The sequence below is a fragment of the Asterias rubens genome, chromosome 14 (assembly GCF_902459465.1).
Source record: "Asterias rubens chromosome 14, eAstRub1.3, whole genome shotgun sequence".
NCBI classification, from domain to species: Eukaryota; Metazoa; Echinodermata; class Asteroidea; order Forcipulatida; family Asteriidae; genus Asterias; species Asterias rubens.
The window spans coordinates 8,676,618-8,700,974 of record NC_047075.1 but is presented as its reverse complement, the minus strand read 5'-3'; the positions used below and the strand labels follow the sequence as shown (position 1 = coordinate 8,700,974).

At 39.6% G+C, this 24,357-nt stretch overlaps 2 protein-coding genes across 2 annotated transcripts; one reads left to right on the top strand and one right to left on the bottom strand.

Annotated features, from left to right (window-relative positions):
* Window positions 1-5,210: 5,210 nt before the first annotated feature.
* LOC117299634 (monocarboxylate transporter 2-like) lies at window positions 5,211-12,089 on the bottom strand. Its single transcript, XM_033783182.1, is given in 4 exon segments — window positions 5,211-5,449; window positions 6,489-7,331; window positions 7,569-7,883; window positions 11,737-12,089. Coding segments are annotated over 4 exon segments (1,533 nt in total). The 5' UTR covers window positions 11,972-12,089; the 3' UTR covers window positions 5,211-5,309.
* Window positions 12,090-20,056: 7,967 nt separating this feature from the next.
* On the top strand, window positions 20,057-21,834 carry LOC117299633 (monocarboxylate transporter 12-like). The gene is made up of 2 exons (XM_033783181.1): window positions 20,057-20,120; window positions 21,371-21,834. Exons 1-2 carry the CDS (start codon window positions 20,057-20,059, stop codon window positions 21,832-21,834), a joined length of 528 nt encoding a protein of 175 aa, XP_033639072.1.
* Window positions 21,835-24,357: the final 2,523 nt, after the last annotated feature.

Genomic DNA, 24,357 nt, shown 5'->3' with positions numbered 1-24,357 from the left:
TTTTCAAAATAAAGCTTTTGTCACTAATATATGTGTTTTGATGAGTGGAATGTGAATAAACAGTTAGCTAATGTTTAAAAAAATCAGTTCTTATGTTATTTACAAATTTAAGAGTAGACCCCGACCCGAGAGGGCGCTGTTCGTGACGTCAATCGAGGCAGACTTTGCCTGTAATGCGTAGAGTAAACACATTGCAAAGTACAGGTACGGCCCAAATCGTGAGTTTGTACATTTAAAAAAAAAATATTTTTGTTTTTTCCCGGCAATGCCGACCATGTGTATTGCTGCTGAATGCAGAAAAACACTTTTTGAAATGTACCAACTCACGACTTGGACGTACATGTACTTTGCACGTGTGTTTACTATACGCATTGCAGGCAAAGTCTGCCTCGATTGACGTCACAAAAGGGGTAGGCGGAGTCAGCCCCCAAACAACTTTATAGATTGGTAAAACATATAAATCGTGACAAACAATTACTAAAAAAATTGTTTTATTGTTCGTAAGCATATACTCTTATGTTTGAAAGAGAAAACAAATTCCAGGTGACTTTAAGTTCAATTCAGTTAAGTTATAAAGGCACTGGACACATTATTGTCAAAGGCCAGTCTTTTCACTTAGTGTATCTTATGATGCATGTAGCAAACATCTGCAAATTCGAACTCAACTGGTTGTCTAAGTTGCCAGACAAAAAAGGAACAAAACACCCTTGTCCGCACAAGGTGTGTGCTTTGAAATGCCTTGAATTCGAGACCTTTAGCTGAGGTCTCGAATTCAATTCAAACAATTTCGTGAGAAATTACCTCTTTCTCAAAAACTGCGTGAACCCCAAAAGGGATCCGTTTCTCACAATGTTGTGTTCCATCAACAACAGCTCTCCCCATTGCTCTTTAACAAACACAGCGTGTCAGTTGTTATGGCAACAACTGTTTTGAGTAGCTACCGATAGTGTCCAGTGCCTTTGATATTTTGTCCACACGCACCACGTAACTTATACAATAATGCAAACGCACAGTAACCTCAAAGGTTAGATAGTAATTCGAAATGGTAGAAGAAACTTCAGTAGAAAAAAAGTAAAAAAATACACGCATGTGGATTGAGGCCCTCAAATAGCATTCCTTAAGGACCCCCAAGAAAGTACAAACAACGTGAGTGAACAGTTCTATTTGTCTACAATAACTTATGAAATAAAAAAGGCAGGCAGTTATGATATGAGAAAAGGTTTGCGGTATTACACCAATGACTATCCCAAGAATGAGTTGGGGTAGTTCTGAAAAGAACCGTTGGTTTCAACTCGACGTTTCGATCGAAATGCTCTGATCGTCTTCTGGGGAAAGCTGGATAATAAACATGTAGGTGGATTACACGTGACATCACCAACGGGTAAAATTATTCCTTGTTTCATCAATGATAACTTATGTTATAAGTATAAATATTAACCATTTGGCTGACGTAGTTAAATAGAGTAACCTCAAAGTTTATTTGTGAAGTTCGCTTAAAAAATGTGTATGTCCAATTACATAGTGAGTTTATGGAATTTACGCCTGTAGTAAGATGTAATCTATCCACAGGCGTATCAGATGCTTTCTTGAAAACATGGTTTACTTATTGTGGGATTGTCTTGTTAATTCAGATTCCCTCTTGTAAAGCAGGCTCACTCACTAAGTGGGTGATGGCAATCAGCAGAGCCAAGGTTTTTTTTTTTTTTTTTTCCTCCAAGCACCATGTAGTGTGCAGTGAGCACTTCAAGTAGGATGACTATACATGTACTTATTAAATTACATGGTCATTCCGGTAGGCCTAGTATAAACTCTTTGTTCGATTAGCTCTTGTCAGGGGCTCACCCGAGTAGGCACCGCGGGCTCGACCCACGGAAGCCAGTCGATCGCACCCAGATATACGTAGTCAAATTCTACACCAACATTACTGCAATTTTCATACACGTGCATGTGCCGGTATACAATGATGAGTTCGATTAGCTTCCCTGGGTCAACCCCGGTCTGCCCCCCGGAACGTTCGAAAAGCTTTGACGTCAGTCCAGGGGGCTCACCTGGATCAGTCCCAAATGCCCTGCTTGTGGAGTGGGTCACTTGGTAGGTGCATGACGTCATCATAAGAGGGCGAGTGTGATCGAGTGAGCACCGCGGGCTCGACGTACCCAGGGAAGCTATCGAACGCAAACACTACACACGTACGTGGACACAGCATGCAGACGACCGAAAGTAAACTTTCCAAAAATGTGTTTTTATTGGTCGTCCGAGGTGACCTCAGACCAATCGAAACAATCCCAGCTACGGTAGCTTTAAATCACAGCATTCATCCAATTGTTATCATTGTACAGACCTTTCTTTTGCGAAGTTATAGCCCAAGTTTCTTGCCTGACCAGATTGGAAAATATGGAAAGCCATGGGTGCAAATCAAGAAAAGATCGCTAATTTTGGAAACAAGATAACAAAATTCACTGGGAAAAAAAAATAAATAAATATCTTACTATGAGAGGTATTTTATTCAATAGGAGACTTTTGGGACGCTTGGTGGCAGCAGACTCACCAGGTAAAATCCATAGTTCTCGGTAATGTGCGCAGGCTCAGAACTACGTAAACAATGGAAATTTACCTGGTAAGTCTGCTGCCACCTAGCGTTCCAACGTCCCCATTGAAAGTTTATAGAAAATGTGTAATTGTGGTAAAACAGCTGTTTGTACGATTGAGTGTTTGCTAACATTCGGCCGACCATGCCAACCAAGGCGGTCTGTTTGTCAATAAAAGTAAGGTATATCCTTGCGGATAACGACTGGAGCCTAGTCTACTCATTCCTATCACATGCATTGAAATGGACAAGCCGATTATTTGTAGGCTTCGTCACAGTACCACAATTATACCGCTACCAAACAGTTAAGGGCACGGCAAATTGAATTGAATTGAATCAACTAGATGCAATGAAAGGGAAAACAGGCTATTGTTACCCAATACCACATCACCACAAGGTAGTTACGGCCGAATGGGTCAATTCACAATGGTGAATAACGCTACTTAGTGATAATGGCAGAGGAAACCACGTTTCTTTGAGCTCAGTTTGTGTTCATCCAGCAGCTTCCCCTGTCATTGCATATGATGCATAAAGCTGGCTTTTTAAGCTGTCGTAAGGCAGTTATAATAATAATACCAAAACTTATATAGTGCTCTAATCCTGTTGAAATGCTCTAGGGCGCTGAACATTTCAATAATAGGGACAATCTAAAAAAAAACGGAATTATAATAACGGGAGTATACATTCTTAAAAACATTAAACCAGTTTGTAAACAAACTCAATAAATACAATTCCTGAAGTATTAAAAATACAATCTCGGTAATGGAAGTCAAGCCCACGCAATGCCCGCATCAATGAGACAAAATAAAGTCCAGCAGAAGCATTGCGGGTCATGGGTTGGGTTCAGTTAATTCTGGCTGTGACATTTTGTTCTCTCATTTTAAGCTCGTGAAAGTATACTGAGTATACAGTGTTAAATAGTTGAATGCAACACTTGAATGAGTTTGTTGAGTGACTAACACTTTGAAAGTGTTTGATCCAGACGTTTTGTTTTTTGCGTGTGTGTTAAATCTAGCATTTCAAATTTCTGATCCAACGCAAGAAGGGCTAATTCATTGAATCACACACATCTGAAAGCACACAACTTCGTGTGACAGGTGTGTTTTTTTCTTTCATATTATCTCGCAACTGCGACGACCGATTGAGCTCAAATTTCCACATGTTTGTTATTGCATGCATATGTTGAGATACAACAAGTGAAAAGAATGGTTTTAGACAATTACCAATAGTGTCCAATGTCTTTAATGTGTCAAAGTTGCATACACCTACACGAGCTTTGAAAACGTTCATTGTACAATTCAACGAACCAGTTACCAATTTCGTCGTTTGATACAAGTACATGGCACTGTTGTCGTACAATGAAGTTTATAATGTTAACTATAGGGATCAAATTAACGGTTGACCCTATAAAATTATTGGGATAAGTAAACACTTTGTATTATATACCTCGTACATAGATTATTAATGTTTGAATGGTTGCAAATGGAGTCACTGAAAGAGCCGGTGTGTTTCAACTTTCCGCTGTGTTCAGTTTTCCGAATGACCAAATACGGCAGCATTACGTCATGCGATGCCTGCGCACAGCAAGCGAAAGTAGTCAATTTTTAGTGCCGTATTAAGTCATCCATTACCCTCCGGTAGCTGTCATGGCGGCGTCCACGAGTCGAGTACAACTAGCGGCAAACGCGTGGATCGTATGAGTTGTTTGTTATGCAAGCAGAGTGTGACCTGCCTAAAGTTGTACCCATGAATACATGTAAAGATGGGGCAAGAGGTTATGTGACTACACAGAAAAGAATCGTAATATAAACAATTTGGGGGTCACTGCTGAGAGAACTACAGTACTCGCGGCGGTATCTGACAGGTCACCCGGAAAACTGAACACGCCGGAAAGCTAAAACCGTTCGAACAACGTGCTGATATGTCCGACTACGTCACCCGGAAAACTTAACACGGCGGAAGACTGAAACCGCCACACCAGGGCCTCTTCTATATCAAGTGCTCCCAGCCTCTTCCCGCCCAGAATTTCGCCACCAAGGGTTGTCGTGGCCGAGCGGATAAGAGCACCGAACTCAAGCTCAGGTGTTTCTGTTCAACAGAGTGTAGGTTCGAATCCCGGTCGCGACACTTATGCAGTGAGCAAAATACTTTACTATAATTGCTTCTCTCCAACCAGGGGTAAATGGGCACCTGTGAGGACAGAGATGGTTCCTGTGAATGGTTTAGCTTAGTGCGATACACATTTGATGGCACAGGCTAAATACTCCCAAGGGAGCTGAGATGGTTTAAGGAATGGAATGGCCCAGTGATCAGGGTAATAATGTTTGAAGCGCTTGAAGGTACACGTTTGGTAATTACTCAAAACAATTATTAACTTAAAAACTGACTTGGTAATGAGCATTGGAGAGCTGTTGACAGTATAAAATATCGTGAGAAACGGCTCCCTCTGAAGTAACATACATTTTGAGAAAGAGGTAATTTCGCACTGAAATAACAAAAGACTTCTAGCCAGAAGTCTTTTATAATTTAGCTCAAATGTTCATCGGCCTGTTGTTTGCTGGGACACACCAAGTGATAAAACTGGTCTTTGACAATATTATTACCAAACGTGTACCCTCCCTTTAATACATTGTGTATAAGGCGCCATATAAAAACAAAATAATATTGTTTTTATTAGTATTATTGTTTACACCTGTTCCCATGGTAATGCAGATAAACTTCTTCAAAGGGATGAATCTGATGAACTTCGAGCGTGTTTCTGCTTCCAGTATAACCGCAGTACAGCAACAACAGTCAGTGATTGTACACCAGCCATTATACTGAAGGCCACGCTGAAGTCTCCGGTTAAGTCGTAAATCAATCCTGGAGGGTATAAAAAAAATAGCAAATACCATTATATTAAAAACAATGCATAGATCACAGACTCGTTTTCACACGAGTGCACTTTAGCATGGTTGTAAACATGTTCCTCGAGTGAAATACCAACTTTTATTTAGTTTGAATAAATGTTGAATCGGGGATAACAAATATTAATTATGGTTTCAACCCTGTGTTTTTGCGCACTGTATACTCAGTACTTTACCGAGTTCTTTGAAAAAGAATGCTTGTGTGTGACTGTTTTAAGAACTCGGGTAAAGACTGAGTATACAGTGCTAACACACATCAGTGATGGGTAAACAACCAACATGAATGGACAACTGAAGTTGTTTCTAATGTCCGAGTTTTCTTGCAAAAAAACTTCAGATTTGGATGTCGAGGTCTCAAAATCAAGCATCTGAAAGCACACAATTTCGTGTGACAGGGGGTGGTTTTTCCTCCACTATTATCTCGCAACTACGACGACCAGTTGAGTTCAAACTGTCACATGTATGTTATTTTGTGCATATATGTTGAGATACACCATGTGTGAAGACTGGTCCTTGACATTTACCAATAGTGTCCGATGTATTTAAAGACAGTGGACACTGTTGGTAATTGTCAAAGACCAGTCTTCTCACTTGGTGTATATCAACATATGCATAAAATAAAAAACATGTGAAAATTTGAGCTCGATTGGTCGTCGGAGTTGCGAGATAACTATATGAAAGACACAAACACAATTGTCACACGAAGTTGTGTGCTTTTAGATGCTTGATTTCGAGACCTCAAATTCTAAACTGGAGGTCTCGAAATCAAATTCGTGAAAAATTTCTTCTTTCTCGAAAATTATGTCACTTCAGAGGGAACCGTTTCTCACAGTGTTTTATACTATCAACCTCTCCCCATTAGTTGTTACCATGCAAGTAAGGTTTTATGCTGATAATTATTTTGAGTAATTACCAATAGTGTCCACTGCCTTTAACTTGGCAAAAATAATTGTACATGTTAGTGTTCTCGCTATAGACATTGATTCAGAACTCACCTGGCAAATACAAGAGCAGAAGTGATGCCGAACCTGACGCGACTCCCAACCATCCCAGTACGTGGCCCATCTGTTCTTTATCGAATGTCTCTTTAACTACTACATCTGAAAGTGTAGAAACCGTTGATACGGCGTTCCCAAACACGAAAGCATTAACAATAATCGACAAATAAGACGTCAACCATGGATCAACAGCATAGTAAACTGCAACCAAAAGCAGAGCACCAGCAAGCCAAACGTGTGTGCTGACAACCTGCACAGATTGGACTAACGGGCCAATCGCAAAGCAACCTGTTAGTCTCCCGATTCCAAAAGCGAAAAGAAATTGTGATGCGTCTTCCAGCGTGAATCGTTTAGACATTGTGGTGTACTGTACATAGTATATTACCCATCCAGAGTAGATCATATGCCAACCAGAGTATAAGGCCACAACCAACCAGAATGATACGGAGGTGAATAACCCAATCTGGAACGTATCTCTAGCAAATGAGTACGGGGAGTTAAAACAAGAACAACCACATCGGTTTCTCGGTGCCAATTTGTCTTTTCCGGTCTCTTGCTCCTCGTCTGTGAGAGCTGCCTTATAACCATCTTGACTCCTACTAGCTGCAGGTGGTTTCAACAGAGCTCCAACGACAGCGAGATGTAATAATAATGCTCAAAGTAGTAGCATTGTTCCCCTCCAGCCGTAGGTATCCAGGAAGAGCTGTATCGATGGCACAACGGTCAGGAAGGCGACAGGGTCCCCTAGGCCTGCCACGCCATAGGCTGTTGTGATAGATTTACTAAAATAGCTTCCTATCAGATGCTTCGTTACCACGAATGATATGCCTAACGCTGATCCTGAAAAGTAAAAGAAGAAAAAAAAAAAAAAAAAACAAACATTTTAGCCACCACGAACGAGTGATACACGAGGTGAAAACACAGTCAAATCACCAATACGTATCAGTCAAAAGTCAAACATGGCATTTATTTTATTACATAAACGCATTTGGTGAGTTTATTCTTTGAGTTTTTTTTGCCAAACAGCGTGTACATGGGAAATGTTCTTGTGATGGTAACGATAAGAGTTTCATTTACCTGTAAATACGGTAAGGATGAAGGTCATGACGTAAACACTAGATAGGAGTGACGCAGTTATCATGGAGACACCAGCAACTAATCCACTCACTGTCACCACAGTCCTGGCGCCAAATCTCTCCTTTAGAGGCGTAGCTATAAGACACCTGTTCAGAAGGAGCAAACTTGTTAAAGAAAACATGGTGAGGATGAAGGTGATTGCATATAAACAGGATTGGAATGACACAGTTATCATGGAGATACCAGCAACCAATCCACTCACTGTCACCACAGTCCTGGCGCCAATTCTCTCATTTAGTGGCGTTGCTAGGATGCCTTTTGTTTAACAAGAACAAAAAAGCGTCAATAATAAATAACTTAAATGGTCACGTTATAATACAAATAACAATGTCGAAATATTTTAAAGCGCACGTCTCTACCAAAACAATATACTCAAGGCGCTGAGTATATACAAGCTTTCAGAAAGATAGGTTAGTGCAGTGATAAATTCTGAGACCCAATTATTTAGCACCTACGGGTTTACAATGTGCTATCGGTACATACAGCAGCCACAGCCATGAACATCGAGCGAACCCCTATTCTTGTTGATAAGTGCACTGAGACGAAAGCCTTTGGTCCACTGTGTTGTGTAACGCATGTAAAAGACACCAGTGCACTTTAAAGTCACCTGGAAATATAATTTTTTTCTTTCAAACATAAGAGTATTATGCTTACGAACAATAACACATTTTGTTTAGTAATTGTTTGTCACGATTTATATGTTAAAAGAATATATAAAGTTGTTTGGGGGGCTGACTCCGCCTACCCCTACCTCCGTGTGACGTCAATCGAGGCAGACTTTGCCTGCAATGCGTATAGTAAACACACGTGCGAAGTACATGTACGTCCAAGTCGTGAGTTGGTACATTTCAAAAAGTGTTTTTCTGCATTCAGTAGCAATACACCTGGTCAGCATTGCCGGAAAAAAAACGTACAAACTCGCGACTCGGTCCGTACATGTACTTTGGAATTGTGTTTACTTTACGCATTACAAGCAAAGTCTGCCTCGATTGACGTCACGAACAGCGACCTCTCGGGTCGGGGTCTACTCTTAAATTTGTAAATAACATAAGAACTGATTTCTTAAAACCTTAGTTAACTGTTTATTCACATTCCACTCATCAAACAAATATATTAGTGACAAAAGCTTTATTTTGAAAAATACCACTTCCAGGTGACTTTAATCGAAAAGATAAGGGGCTCGCCCAGGTGTTCCTGGCTATGGCTGTTGTATGCGCCTTAGCACGTTGTAAACCCTTGTAAGGTGCTACATAATTGGGTCTCAGAATCCATCACTTCTATAAAAACCTTTATGAAAGTGTGTATTATACCATGTAGGAAGGAAGAAAGAGACGGAGTAGTTTCGAACGACCCGCAAAACCGCAGAGTAACAAAAGTATACCCTGACAATGCCACTCTCTGACCAGAGGAAAAAAAGATAGGAGACCTCCAACTGACGAATAAGCTCAAGCGCGTAGATTTGTTTTTTACATACCGACGAATCGGGCACAAAAAGTGACGAATACGCGCGTAAACGAGAACAATGTTTTTGACATACTGACGAATATGTTTTAAAGGCTATAAATGTTTATTTTAGATCGTTTCATTTTTAATAAAATAAACAAATTCCTTCTATACATTCCTAGAAACAAACCTTCCATTTTGCAAGTGAGTAAGGTAGAAAGATATGAAAGCAAAGGATGAATACGCGTCAAAATGTCAAAGTGGGTTCACTCAGAATGCACTTTTTTCCCGATTTATCACTATGAGAAAAACGCGGCGATATCACGTACCGCACATGCCGTGTCTCGTGGGTGGGCTGGAGGTGCAATCCCGGGCGCTATGAACTCCCAGCTTGCGGGTCTCGCCGTGAGCTTGGGAGGGGTTGGGGATGATCAAAGTACATGTTTGTCATCATGGGTTTGTCTGTCGGTACATCTCGTGTCGATTACGTATTATTTCTTATAATCGCAACGTTCCAAAATAATGTTCTGTTTTGTTTCATGGCTCCTTATGGCTCCTTATTTCTTTTTGTTAGGAGTTTTATATGGGTCATTCCATGTCAGACCAACGCACTTTTTTACCTCATGTCTTCCGATTTTGATAAAAATTGCTGTGCTTGTAGGTCCTAATGTGCTATATACATGTACTTTACTTTATCAATAAATAAAAATAAAAAACTTTCCAAACTTACTAAAATTGTTATTGGTTTGGGATTTTGTTCATGTTGAGGGCTGATGTGGTCTAACTAGAATCATACTTTAAAATACCAGCAGTGACGCACCCGGGATTTAATTTGGGTTGTGGGTGGAGGGGGGTGGGGGGATGGCATTTTTCTGAAACAAAATTCTTTCCAAGATGGTAAACAAAAAATGTCACCATGCTGCAACTCTGACTTCATCGGAAGGTTAGCATGCCTTTTCGTGTGCTATACGGTTAAATGGAAATCGCAGTTAGCACCAAATCTGCTGCTGAGCAGCTCTATTAAAATGGGCACTGAAGTCAGAGTTGCAGCATGGTGAACAAATTGTTCTTGAGGATTTCTCAGAAAGTTACTCTGCATTAATTTGTTGTTCAAGATTCATCACAGGGGGTTAAAGTAAGACTGCATAAGTTTGTGATCTACTGAAGAAAGGCAGACAGCTTCTCCATCTCAACCTTGATGTAATCTCCAGCTGGGATCACTAATAATCACAGTGGTGCACCCGAAAGGAGGGGGGGGGGGTGGGGGACGATGGGTCTGGGGGATTGATCCCAGCCCCTCTAAGGTATTCAATTTGTTTGTTTGATTTGTTTTGATTTTTTGTTGTACAATCTTCGAAATAATTTTTTTGGGGAAAATATGGCCCACCCCCCAAAAATAATAAATCCTGGGTGTGTCACTGCTGATAGTTTAAATTCTGATTCTGGTTAAACCACATCAGCCCTCAGCAAGAAACAAATCGCAAACCATGAACACTTTAGGTAACTTTAGAAACAGAAGAGTGAGGTTTGTTGGTGGATTTATTATGTAAAGTATATAAATTGGCTAGTTTGTGACCTAACAACTGTACAAAAATGGTAATAAAACTGTAAATTTTGAAGAGCCCAGTTGTTTCTTGGTTGATTGTGATAGAGGAAAACATGTTCTATCAAGTGATTTTTATGTAGTTGATTTTTGGAATGATGCATTGTTTCACAAATTGGGTCAAAGGTCACGATAACATATTAAAGATCACGGTACTTGTACAAAAATAGTCATAAAGTTGTAAATTTTGAAGAGCCCAACTGTTTCTTAGTGGATTCTGATAGAGGAAGACATGCTCTCTCAAGATATTTTTATTTCATTGATTTTTGGAATGATACATTATTTCAAAAACTGGGTCAAAGGTCACGATAAAATATTAAAGATTACAGTGACCTACATTTCAGAAAATTTATTTTTGACAAAAGAATTGATTTGAGCATGCAATTTTCATTATTTTGATACCAAATTTGCATATATGGGATGAGAATTGACATGGTTATGACATATTTTTACCAAAAAGGAGGTATTTTTCCCTAAAAATTTCAGATTTTAGTGGTTTTTGCCCTGACCACATGGTAAGTCCGTTCGGGCTAAAAATTGCTGTGCATTCATTGCTCATAAGGACCTACAATCACAGCAATTTTTATCAAAATCGGAAGACATGATTATACTTGATGTTTAGGGTTGGGATTCGAACCAACGACCTCCGGATTAACGTGCCTGCGATACCAACTAAGATATCTGACTCTAGTTTGGCGGTGTCCCTATACAGCAATTTTTATCAAAATCTGAGACATGAGGTAAAAAAGTGCGTTGGTCTGACATGGAATGACCCATATGGTATATTTATGTTGGTTTTCCGTTTATAATACATGGATAGACTGGATCCTTATGCTGCGTCATAGTAAAACGTTGCTTTAAACAAAGCACCAGTCTACTTGCAATATTGTGTGAGTTTTTTTTTTCGCTAATTACGTGACATTTTGATGATTTTTTTTAACACGCTATCGGTGGACTGTATACTCACCAACATAAGAACATGAAGAAGAACCAAAGAAATTAGTGTGTTACCCAAGAAGGACCGACCTCCATGCCGTAGCCCCAATATTAAACCCAACTTACCTAATATCTCAAAACCCGCGCTTACAAAAGCAACCATCCAGCCAATTAACCAAGTCGAAGTGTCGAACTGTTCTTGTAGTGTAGGTAACATCATACCCATACCTTTGACCAAAACAGACCAGGCTATCTTGGCCGTAAATAAACCAAACACAGCAATCCAACCATGAAGACCGCCCTCTCGAAAAATAGCAATTGATGAGTTTAAAACTCGCTCTAAACATACACGAACCATCATAGAATGACCCAACAGTATAAAATGATCGACTTAGGGTTCAAGATTGTGGACGACATCGACTCAGTTCCAATGTGTATTAAGTGAACCCACTGATGAGGGATAGTCACACCAGGCGTTTGTTAACATACACATAATAATTACCGATGCCGGGCACAGCAACACGTAACGGTACACTGAACATCAAGCACGGTTGGGTTTGTGCAAAATCAACAAGTCTTTTTTGTATGACTGTGTAACTATGAAGCCTATTGAATGGGAGAGGCAGTCACACTTGACTAGGGACCTTTAGATTCGTCTGAACGCGGCCTTACCTCACGTTATGAACGTCAAGTTGACACCAACTGTTCTATTTCAGAACCACCCCGAGTCTAAGAGATATGGTGTTATTACGGTGTTCCATATGTGCATTTTTTTTTCTTGATGCATTATTTTTCCCGTCGCATTTTTTTCTGGCGCAATTTTTTTGTTGGAACACCATATTATTTTACCGTACACTTTTTTATATTGAAATAATTATAGTTCGTTTGCGGTAACACCATGTAGAGTAGAGTTTTTTCTTACAGCGCTGTCTCTCTTTATTCTTCTACCGCGGAGAAGATTTATCGGTTCGGGAGACTTCTGAGCTCTGAAAAGAACTATACTGGTTTTTAAAGGCAGTGGACAAAATTGGTAATTACTCGAAATAGTTATTATCATAAAACCTTACTTGATAAAGAGTAATGGTGAGAGGTTGATATTATCAAACATTGTGAGAAACGGCTCCCTCTGAAGTGACGTAGTATTGGAGAAAGAATTATATTTTGATTTCGAGACCTCAGATTTAGAATTTGAGGTCACGAAATCAAGCAACTGAAAGCACACAACTTCTTGTGACCAGGGAGGTTTTTCTTTCATTATTATCTCGCAACTTCGACGATACTGTTGTGTACCGTGCAGTATAGCATATACATGTGTATGCAGTTCGTGAATCGTAGCAGCGGCCCGGTGCTTGCGTAAAGAGCCTTGGACGAGGCTAGTCATGGATAAGTTGATAATAATTATGAGCTTTGGAAAGTACCTCTACCGGCGGACAATGGACTACAGGGGAAGAAGGAAAAAAAGGATTGGAACAAACTGTTAGTATTAAGTTGTTCTGCCTAACACAACAGCTAGTGGTTCGGGATGACGAAAGCTAAAAAAATAAAAGAGTTAAATTATGCATGGTAACGCATCAAAAGATTTACTCTCTAACATTACGATCGTGTTAGTCGACGAGGTAAAAAGAAAACCATGCAATGGGAAACTTTTTGAAAGCTCTGCCACTAGAGGGCAGCAGACCTACCAGGTAAGGGTGCACAACCCCTGTAGCAAACAATGGTAAATGCTAAAAATTCAAAAATACTCAACAAATATATAGAAGTCTCTCAGCCTCTTTGAAAATTAAATCAGATACATTGTCATACAACTAAACTTCAGATTTCTTCTCAATTTTTGGTAGGTCAGCATTTTGGAATTTTTGCTAATTACCCTAGAAGAAACACTCCCAAAAACTCATGCACACCGCTTGTTATCCTTGGGGAACTAGTGTCCAGTACGTCCTGTTCCAGAACAGTTTGGTTTATGCTGTGTTATGAAGAACAAAATACAGTTTGGCTAAATCTAAATACAAAATCAAAAACACGCAAAACACAAGGTATTTGCTGTCAGTGACCGTCACTCATGCTTCTCCAATTCCTAAGTTGTTGACATTACCTGGTGAAGAGCGCCCTCTATTGGTGATTGGCAGATAGTCTCAAGTTTCCCATTGAGTGTCTTTAAAGGCAGTGGACACTATTTGTAATTACTCAAAATAATTATTACCATAAAACCTTACTACGTAACGAGTAATGTGGAGAGATTGATGGTATAAAACATTGTGAGAAACGGCTCCCTCTGAAGTGTCATAGTTTTCGAGAAAGAAGTAATTTACCACGAATTTGATTTCGAGACCTCAGATTTAGAATTTGAGGTCTCAAAATCAAGCATCTGAAAGCACACAACATTGTGACAAGGGAGTTTTTCCTTTCATTATTATCTCGCAACTTCGACGACCAGGTTGGCTATTTTTTACAATATTATGTTGATATACACCAAGTGAGAAGAATGGTCTTTGACAATTATTACCAATAGTGTCCATTGTCTTTAAGGAAACGCACGAAAAGGAAATGCCTAATTGGCATAACGAAGTAGCAGTTCGCTCCGTCCTTCCGAGTCGCCCCAATGCCTCGACATCAAAATGGAGCCATTATTCCAAAACTTAAAGCTTAGTTTTAGGGAAGTAAAGTCAGGTATAGTAACCAACAATATAAACAGAATATCGCCGAGGAAAATTGAATTGATTGCAAACAAATACAATATAAAAGGGGGAAATGGGGAAAGCGCATGCAAAAATGTACTCGGATATTTTGTAAGTTTGACTCAAGAATTAGCTTCAAAGGCACTGGACACTATTGATATTTTATACCGTAATTACTTAACTTGATTCTTAGCATAAAAACTTACTTGGGAACGAGCAATGGAGAGCTGTTAGAAAAGGCTCCCTCTGAAGTTTAAACGTAAATTTTGAGAAGGGAGTAATTTCTCACTCAAATTAATGTTTGAATTGAGTTCGAGACCTCAACTGAAAGCACACACTTTGGGCGGCAATGATGTTATTTATTCCATTATTATCTCGCAATTTCGACGACCAGTTGAGTCCAAATGTTCACAGATTTGTTATTTTATGAAAATTAATGTTGAGATACAACCAAGTGAGAAAACTTTTTTTTACAATTACCAATAGTGTCCATGTCTTTAAGCCACACACGAAAAGGAAATGCCTAATTGGCACAACAAAGAAGCAGTTCGCTCCGTCCCCCGAGTCGCCCCAATGCGTCGCCATCAAAACGGATCCATAAAGTACACAACTTAAAGCTACATTTTGGGGAAGTAAAGTCAGGTAAAGTAAGCAACATTATTTATTTGTTTAATCAATGTGAGACTTTGAGGTGCTAGGTGGCAGCAGACTTACCAGGTAAATTTCCATTGTATACGTAGTTTTGAGCATGCGCACATTACCGAGAACAATGAAATTTACCTGGTGAGTCTGCTGCCACCAAGCATCTCGAAAGTCTCACATTACATTTTCCAAGTAAAGATGACAACAAATTGTCATAACATTCGTTAGAGTAATTTATTTACTTATTTGGATCTAACTTCTGACCGAAATACTCGACAGAAAGACTGTAATTCTTCAACGAGGTAATCGTCAAATTAACACCATGTCGTTGAATCAATTTTAAAACCTTAATATTCTTGAGTCGTTGTTTGTTTATGTCGGTATATAAAAACAACAAAGTTTCCATTCGATGATTTTGTTTAAAGCTACTTATTGAGTCCAACTTACAAAAATCCTAGTACATTTTTGCATGCACTTTTCCCATTTCCCCCTTTTCGCAATGGATTTAAAAAAATTATTGGCGTTTTATTTTACAATTTTAAGCTCAATGTCCACCTGGGTAGTGCAAATCAAACAATTCATGGTTTCATTTAACAGTTTGCTTCATGTTTTTAAGATTGTAATTGACTTCGACATGGTGTTAATTTGACGCTTACCTCGTTGGAAACTTACAGTCTTTATGTCGAGTATTTTTGTCAAATAAGTAAATAAATTACTCTAACGCATGTAATGACAATTTTTTTCATCTTAAATTGAAAAGGTAAAGGGAGACTTTCGAGCCGCTTGGTGGCAGCAGACTCACCAGGTAAATTTGATTGTTCTCGGTAATGTGCGCATGCTCAAAACTACGTAAACAATGGAAATGTACCTGCTAGGTCTGCTGCCACCTAGCACCTCAAAGTCTCACATTGATGACAACAACAACAAATGTTGCTTACTTTACGTGAATTTACGTCCCCCAAAATGCAGCTTTAAGTTATGTCGAGGCTTCGGGAGCAACTTGGTAGGACGAGCGAACTGCTTCTTCGTTGTGCCAATTAAGCATTTCCTTTTTGTGTGTGGCTTATTAAAGACACTGGACACTATTGGTAATTGTCAAAGGTCAGTCTTCTCACTCTGTGTGTCTCAACATATGCATAAAATATCAAATCTGTGAACGGGACTCAATTGGTCTTCGAAGTTGCGAGAGAATAAAGGAAGAAATAACACCATTGCCGCCCAAAGTGTGTGCTTTCAGTTGAGGTCTCGAATTCAATTACTCCTTTATCAAAAACTACGTCTAAACTTCAGAGGGAGCCTTTTCTAACTGTTCCCAAGTAAATTTGTTATGCTAAGAATCATGTGGAGTAATTACGGTATAAAATACCAATAGTGTCCAGTGCCTTTGAAGCTAATTCTTGAGTCAAACTTACAAATTAATATCCGAGTACATTTTTTTGCATGCGTTTTCCCAATTTCCCCCTTTATCTTTGTTTTTCTGCAATCAACTAAATTTTCCTTGGCGATATTTGTGTTTATATTGTTGGTTACTATACCTGACTTCACTTCCCCAAAATTAAGCTTTATGTCGAGGCATTGGGGCGACTCGGAAGGACGGAGCGAACTGCTACTTCATTATGCCAATTAGGCATTTCCATTTCGTGCGTTTCCTTAAAGACAATGGACACAATTGGTAACAGTGTTAAGGAACAATCTTCTCACTTGGTGTATATTAACATTATAATAATGCATAAAATTTGCCAACCTGTGAAAATTTGAGCACAATTGGTCGTCGAAATTGCGATATAATAATGAAAACAAACTCCCTTGTCACACGAAGTTGTGTGCCTTTAGATGCCTGATTTCGAGACCTCAAATTATAAACTTGAGGACTCGAAATCAAATTCGTGGTAAATTATTTCTTTCTCGAAAACTATGGCACTTCAGAGGGAGCCGTTTCTCGCAATGTTCTATACTATCAACCTTTCCCCATTACTTGTTACCAAGTAAGTTTTTATGCTAATAATTATTTTGAGTAATTACCAATAGTGTCCACTGCCTTTAAAACGTGAGCTTTTTCAACAAACTTTTCTTACGTTCACGTTCACGTTCACGTTCACGTTTGTTGCCGCGTAACGTGCAGATAAACATCCCTATTGATAAAAGCCATTCTTGTCTTATGCTGAGCATGGCTTTGAAAAGTTGCTGAGCCGATAAAGTTCTTTTGTTAACAACAACTTTTGTGTCACACAACAAACTGCAGTGCTTTGTTATGGTGACCTGTTGCCATGACCTTTGTAACAGCAGAAGCAAATATTGTTAGCATTGCTAGTTGTTTGCAGACAGTATAGGTGTGCATTATTACACGGTCTCTTCCAGGAGTGTCTATTGAAGTTGTATCAATCAAACATGTGTCCATTTCAGATTATACATAATACTAGCACGTAGATTGAGTTTTGTATTGCGTTAACAATAACAAATAACCGTTTCAAAATGAAGCCCGGCTGTTTTGTACGCGTTATGTACTTTGCAACTGAGACTTTTCAAGATGGTGGTCTTCATGGTTGGATTGCTGTGTTGGGTTTATTTACATCCGAGACAGCTTGGGCCGTGTTATTAGTAAAGGGTCTAGGTATGATGTTACCTACACTACAAGAACAGTTCGTCACTTCAACTTGGTGAATTGGCTGGATGTTTGCTTTTGTCAACGCAGTGGACACTATTTGTAATTACACTATTGGTAATTACTCAAAATAATTATCATCATAAAACCTTACTTGGTAACGAGTAATGTGGAGAGATTGATGGTATAAAACATTGTGAGAAATGGCTCCCTCTGAAGTGCCATAGTTTTCGAGAAAGAAGTAATTTTCGACGAATTTTTATTTCGAGACCTCAAGTTTAGAACTTGAGGTCTCGAAATCAACCATCTAAATGCACACAACTTCGTGTGACAAGGGCATTTTTATTTCATTATTAATTCGCAAGTTCGTTGACCGATTGAGCTCAAATTTTCACAGGTTTGCTATTTTATTCATATGTTGAGATACACCAACTGTGAAGACTAGTCTTTGACAATTACCAATAGTGTCCACTGCCTTTAACTTACAAAACCCTTACGTTTGAGCAGTTGTACAATGATCGACTCTTTGCAACTCACTGATACATTGGTAACATTTAAGAACAAGGTCAATCACAAGTCAATTTAAAGGGCCAATAGTTAATCCAAGAAAATAATCTTAAAGATTAGTAAAAACATGCCGTTAAAGAAGGCTTTCCAAATAAAGTATCCATGAATTCTTTTGGGGGTATTTTTTACCTAAACAAGATTATGTTTCTTCTATTTCGAGTGGTGTCCTCGGTCAATGATATTACGGCTGAGGTTTCTCCAGGTCTTCCTGTCCCCCATGCATGTGGACACTTCCCCAGCTGTCACACGCCCAGTGTCCTTTTTCAGCAGATCGACATAGGTCAGATGGCCTCGACCTCCTTGGGCTTAACCTTGCTTGGGCTCCCATAGCCGCGCTTGCTGGCTGGAAGCTCAGTGTGGCGATAGCAGTGCCCTGCAAACCTCAGTCTTCTAGCGCAGATTTTGGCGCTAAGCTTGGGGAACCCGAGATAAAGGTCTGTGTTTGATGTTCTTCGCTCCCGACATCAAGCACCTGGCGTAGCATTCTGGTGTAGCAACCGTCAAGTTGTTTATCTAGAACAGATGTTAATGTCCCTGCTACGCACCCATAAAGTAGCACTGATTCAACAATGGCCACGAAGAGCTGTACTTTACTCATCTTTGTACACCAAACATTTTTCATGCTGTGGAGTGCTTTCCAGGACAGAGCTTTACTAACGTTGATATATATCTGCATGTGTTGTCATTCCATGACCCTAGATATTTGAAGTCAGCCTGTCTTACAAGTTTGTCCCCATTGATTGCTTTGAGGCAAGTACCCTCGTCTTCCGTATTGTATGCCATGTACTTTGTCTTCTTGATGTTTAACTGCAGACCCACTTTTTGACATTCAGTCTCCACTCTGTCAAGAAGCTCTTTTGCTTGACTGATTTGCTCTGTAAGTAGGGCAATGTCATCTGCAAAGTCCTGTCTGTCAGTAAGTAAAGTAGGTCCTACTCCCCTCCTCTGTCTGGGGTTGATTATAAATCCAAGATTCTACTTTGACTCAATTCGTATGGTTTTGAGTCAGAATAATTTGGGTAAAGGAGTCAGTTTTATGTTTTGTTGGGGTTTTTGTAACTTTTTTGTTTAGACTAAAGCATGTTTATGTTTCTAGAAGGAAAGTAGCTAGGGGGTTGCTTGAAGGCATCGGCAATGTTGGTAATTACTAAAAATAATTGTTAGCATAAATCTTATATTGGAAACGATGAATGGGGAGCTGTTGACTGTGAGGAACGGCTCCCTCTGAAGTAACGAATTTTGTTTTAAGAAGTAATTTCTCACTAAAATATTTCAATTGAGTTCGAGACGTCAGTTTAGTCGAATTCGATAATTTGAAAGCGCACAACTTGTGCGACAAGGGTGCTTTGTCTGCCATTACTCTCTCGCAACTTGGACAACCAATTTTTTAGCTCAAATTTTCACTGGTTTGCTACTTTAGGATGTTGTGATACCCCGATTTCAAAGGCGTCCACTGCTTTAAGGCACTGAAAAAGAAGGGAAAAAATGACGAAAGAGTTCACGCCAAAAGCTTGCTAACGGCCGCCACTTTGCCTGCAACACAAGCGTAAGACGTCAATAATCATAGTGTTCATCCTTGTTAATGTTTTTATTTATTTCAAAGGTTCTTTTCCAAGTTCACAGCGCAATCTAAGAAAAAAATGCCAGGTTAACGCATCCCAGTAAGATGTAATACGCTTAACTTTTGAAAAAAAACTTACTTTCTTAAAAGGTGTCTTAGCAACGCCACTAAAGGAGTGATTTGGCGCCAGGACTGTGGTGACAGTGAGTGGATTGGTTGCTGGTATCTCCATGATAACTGTGTCATTCCAATCCTGTTTATATGCAATCACCTTCATCCTCACCATGTTTTCTTTAACAAGTTTGCTCCTTCTGAACAGGTGTCTTAGCTACGCCTCTAAAGGAGAGATTTGGCGCCAGGACTGTGGTGACAGTGAGTGGATTGGTTGCTGGTATCTCCATGATAACTGCGTCATTCCTATCCAGTTTATACGTCATTACCTTCATCCTTACCGTAATTACAGGTTAGTAAAGGAATGAGTGATCACGAAAACAATTAGTAAGATATAGTAGCGAAGTTTGGAGAAATTTCCTAAATACGAATACAAACAAACCAGTACCTGTAGACCTTTAGCAAAGTGCACCCTATGTTTGTTACGCATCTTCTTGGTTGACACGGGACAATGTGTATGACGTCATCCACAATTAGTATTGAAGTCTTATACAGCGCATGTACCAAGGTACGGCGCTGAGTTTAATAAGGGAATCAATGTGTGTTGAATCGGTTTTCAATTAGTGGTTTAAACCCGCCGAAGCCTGATTCTTGATAATTTTTACCGAGACGACAGTCGAGGTAAATTATCAAGAACCAGGCCTCGGCGGGTTTAAACCACTAGTTGAAAACCGATTCAACACACTTTGATTCCCATTCATAAATACCTTTTCGGTCAAAAGATATCAACACTTTTTGGTCAAAAAATTCACTAAATGCAAAAATTATAATATTGTTCAATGATTTCTTTCAACACGACACCCCTCCAGCTATGAAATGGAAAGGCCCTAGCGGATAAACAACTCCTTATAAGGGAATGCTGTGCGCGTCGCGCGTATCGCGTGATGTGGCACAACTGTTTCAGCCCATGTCAACACTTTTGACTGGTCATAAACAAAGGTTTATACACACCCACGTGACGCGCTGTCCACCAATGGACCGTTCCGGCTTTCCACCAAGCTCCGCCCACCGCACACATGAGCAAGACACGTGTACAAGCACTCCCAATGACATTCTGCACGATTCTGCCGCGCGTACCAAATAATACGCGCGCGCATTGATAGGCCGGATCGGTCCATAGGAACAGCGAAACTGTCTGAGTTATATCAATCTTTCAATAGGTTATTGAAGGTATACATTTTGAGACCCTACAATGAAGTAACTTTTAAGCGTCTGCAAGGTGCTACGGCACATTCAGAACACCGGGGCGAACCCCTTCTCAATAAGTACACTGGGTAATTTTACATGCGTTACACCGCACATGGGACCAACGGCTTTACGGCCCATCCCAAGGACGCCACAAGTGTCACGACTGTGGGATTCGAACCCAAACTCTGCTGATCAGAAACACCGGAGTTTAAATTCGGTGCTCTTAGCCGCTCGGCCACGACACTTCCACGATTTATGGGGCATCATATTACAATCATTTTTATTGTAATCATCTTTATTTCTCTATTCAAATCATTAGTTGTTTGTTAAAAATTGTGTGCTCTACTTTTGCAGGATCAGCCATTGGCATCTCCTATGTGATAACAAAGCATCTAATCGGATGCTATTTCTCTAAATCCATCACAACAACCTACGATATGTCTTCCATGGGCAACTCCTTCATCTTCGTGGCTGTTGTTCCCTCGATACAGCTCTTCCTGGATACCTACGGCTGGAGGGGAACAATGCTACTACTTGGAGCATTATTATTACATATCGCTGTCGTTGGAGCTCTGGTGAAACCACCTGCAGCTAGTAGGAGTCAAGATGGTTATGAGGCAGCTCTCACAGACGAGGAGCAAGAGACCAGGGACGATGATGTAGTACCAAGCAACCGCTTTGGCTGTTCTTGTTTTACCAAAGTCTTCTCATTAACTAGAGATACATTGCAGCTTGGATTGTTCTCATCCATATCATTCTGGCTGGTTTTGTTTGTGTTAACTGTGTTTGAAATGACATATTCTGTATGGTTAATATAAACTGCTCACAAAAAGTAAGGAAACTTTTTTTCAATCCAGTATATTTGTTATTATTTAATACTCTCTTTGTATATGGTATATATCAATGCAAAGCTGAACTGTTCCTTTTTAAAATGATACCATATTTGCAATGATTACATGTTGCTGAACTTGGCTACACGAATAACAATGAGGCAAAGTCACAAATCAAATGTGCCAAAATTACCGTTGTCTGTGAATGGTCAATAGGTAATGCTCAATAATCAAACCGATCAAGCTTTTCAGAACCATTAAATGGTTTACACAATGACTTGCACCAGTGAGCTCATCGGACACAATTAACCCTCATCTCATGAAAAACACCTTGTTTGATGGGTATTTGCAAACCGATATTCTACAGCCGAATGCAGTCCCATACTTGCAGACTCTTGGATCAAGTGCCATCTTTCAAGATGACAACGCTCGCCCCAATCGAGCCCGACTGGTGACTGACTACCTGAAAAATGTTGGGGTGCACCGGATGGATTGGCCTGCTAACAGTCCAGACCTGAATCCCATGGAACACCTGTGGGACCAGTTTGGCGTTCCATTCTTTATTAAGGAACCTGGTTAGGTCAGCCACAGTTGATGTGTAGGTGGTTCTGGCGCGATCCCTCATCATCAGCGCATCACAAGACTTGTGTGCAGCATGAGAAGAAGGTGCCAGGCTGTCATCAACGCCTTCGGATCATCCACTCGTTACTGAACTTTTTGTATCAATAAAGTGTATTATGATCAGTAAGTTGTCTTGCTCTATACCAAACTTCTTGTCTCAATAAAGTGGATTAAGATCAGTATGTTGTCTTGCTTGTTTGAATTACAGTGTCAATTTGATTGTTCACAAAGTAACACAAAATTGCTAACTTTGGCACATTTGATTTGTGACTTTGTCTCGTTTTCATTAACGTGGTCAAGTCCAGCAACATGTAATCATTGTAACTGTGGTATCATCTTAAAGAAGAACAGTTCAGCTTTGCATTGATATTTACCATATACAAAGAGAGTAATAAATAATAACAAATATACTGGCTTGAAAAAAGTTGCCTTATTTTTTGTGAGCAGTTTACTATGTGCAGTACACTACCGTGTATAAAGGATTCACACTGGAAGACGCGTCACATTTTGTTGTCGCATATGGAATAGGGAGCACAATAGCTTCCATTGTGATTGGTCCATTGTTTCAAGCTGTGCATGTTGTCAGCGCATACGTATGGCTTACTGGATCTTTACTTATAGTCGCCATTTATTATGCTGTCGATCCATGGTTGACGTCTTATTGGCCGATTGTTGCGAGTACTTTCTTTTATGGAAACGCTCTCTCAATAGCTTTTATACTCATAGATGTTGTCACTAAGAAGATATTCGGTAAAGAACGGTTGGGGCATGCTGTGGGGTTAATGGGACTTTCGTCAAGTGTGACGTCACTCCTTCTATTATATTTTCTAGTTGAGTTTTTGATCCCGTCGGTAGCAAAAAACACTAACAGACTACAACCAAAATTCAAAATGAAGCACAGTTATGTTCAGACACCTCAATTACTATATCTCTCTAAAATGTAAAATATAGGAAAACCATTCGTTTTGTGCGCAATACCACTCTTGCAAAGAGCTTTTTGAGGTGAAAGACGGGTACTTTCAACTCGAGTTAGAGTGAAGTTTGTTTCAAGTTCACCCTTAAACAGTGCCACAGATTTATTTTCACTCTCAACAACAGAACGAAATTGACACCACTCGGACCAGAGAGTGAAATATTCAGTCTTTTACATTAAAAGATACAATTGATTCAGTTCTAGATCGTTGACCAAAATACGAAGCATTCAAACTTGTAAAAGACAGTGGACACTATTGGTAATTGTCAAAGACCAGTCTTCTCACTTGGTGTATCTCAACATATGCATAAAATAACAAATCTGTGAACAATTGAGCTCAATTGATCGTCGGAGTTGCGAGATAACTATGAAAGAAAAAAACTTCCTTGTCACACGAAGTTGTGTGCTTTCAGATGCTTGATTTCGAGACCTCAAATTCTAAACTTGAGGTCTCGAAATCAAATTCATGGAAAATTACCTATTTCTCGAAAACTACTCCACTTCAGAGGGAGCCGTTTCTCACAATGTGTTATACTATCAACCTCTCCCCATTACTCGTTACCAAGTGAGGTTTTATGCTGATAATTATTTTGAGTAATTACCAATAGTGTCTACTGCATGCCTTTAAAGACATGTATCTGTTTTTGATGGCAGCAATATTCTTATAGTGATACTAATCACAGTGCTTATCGTAACAGTCTTACAGAGTGTTCATGTTTTGTGTGATCAACCATATAATAATACGTAAACAGACAAACCTGTAAAAGTTCGCGCTGAATTGGTCATCAAAGTCACGATAAAATAATGAAAATACACCTTATTTGTTTTCTGTTTTTCAAACATCGAGTTTATTATCACGCCTGATAACAACTATTGTTTTACTCGTTTCTCAAAAACGACAGCAATTTAGGCGGAAA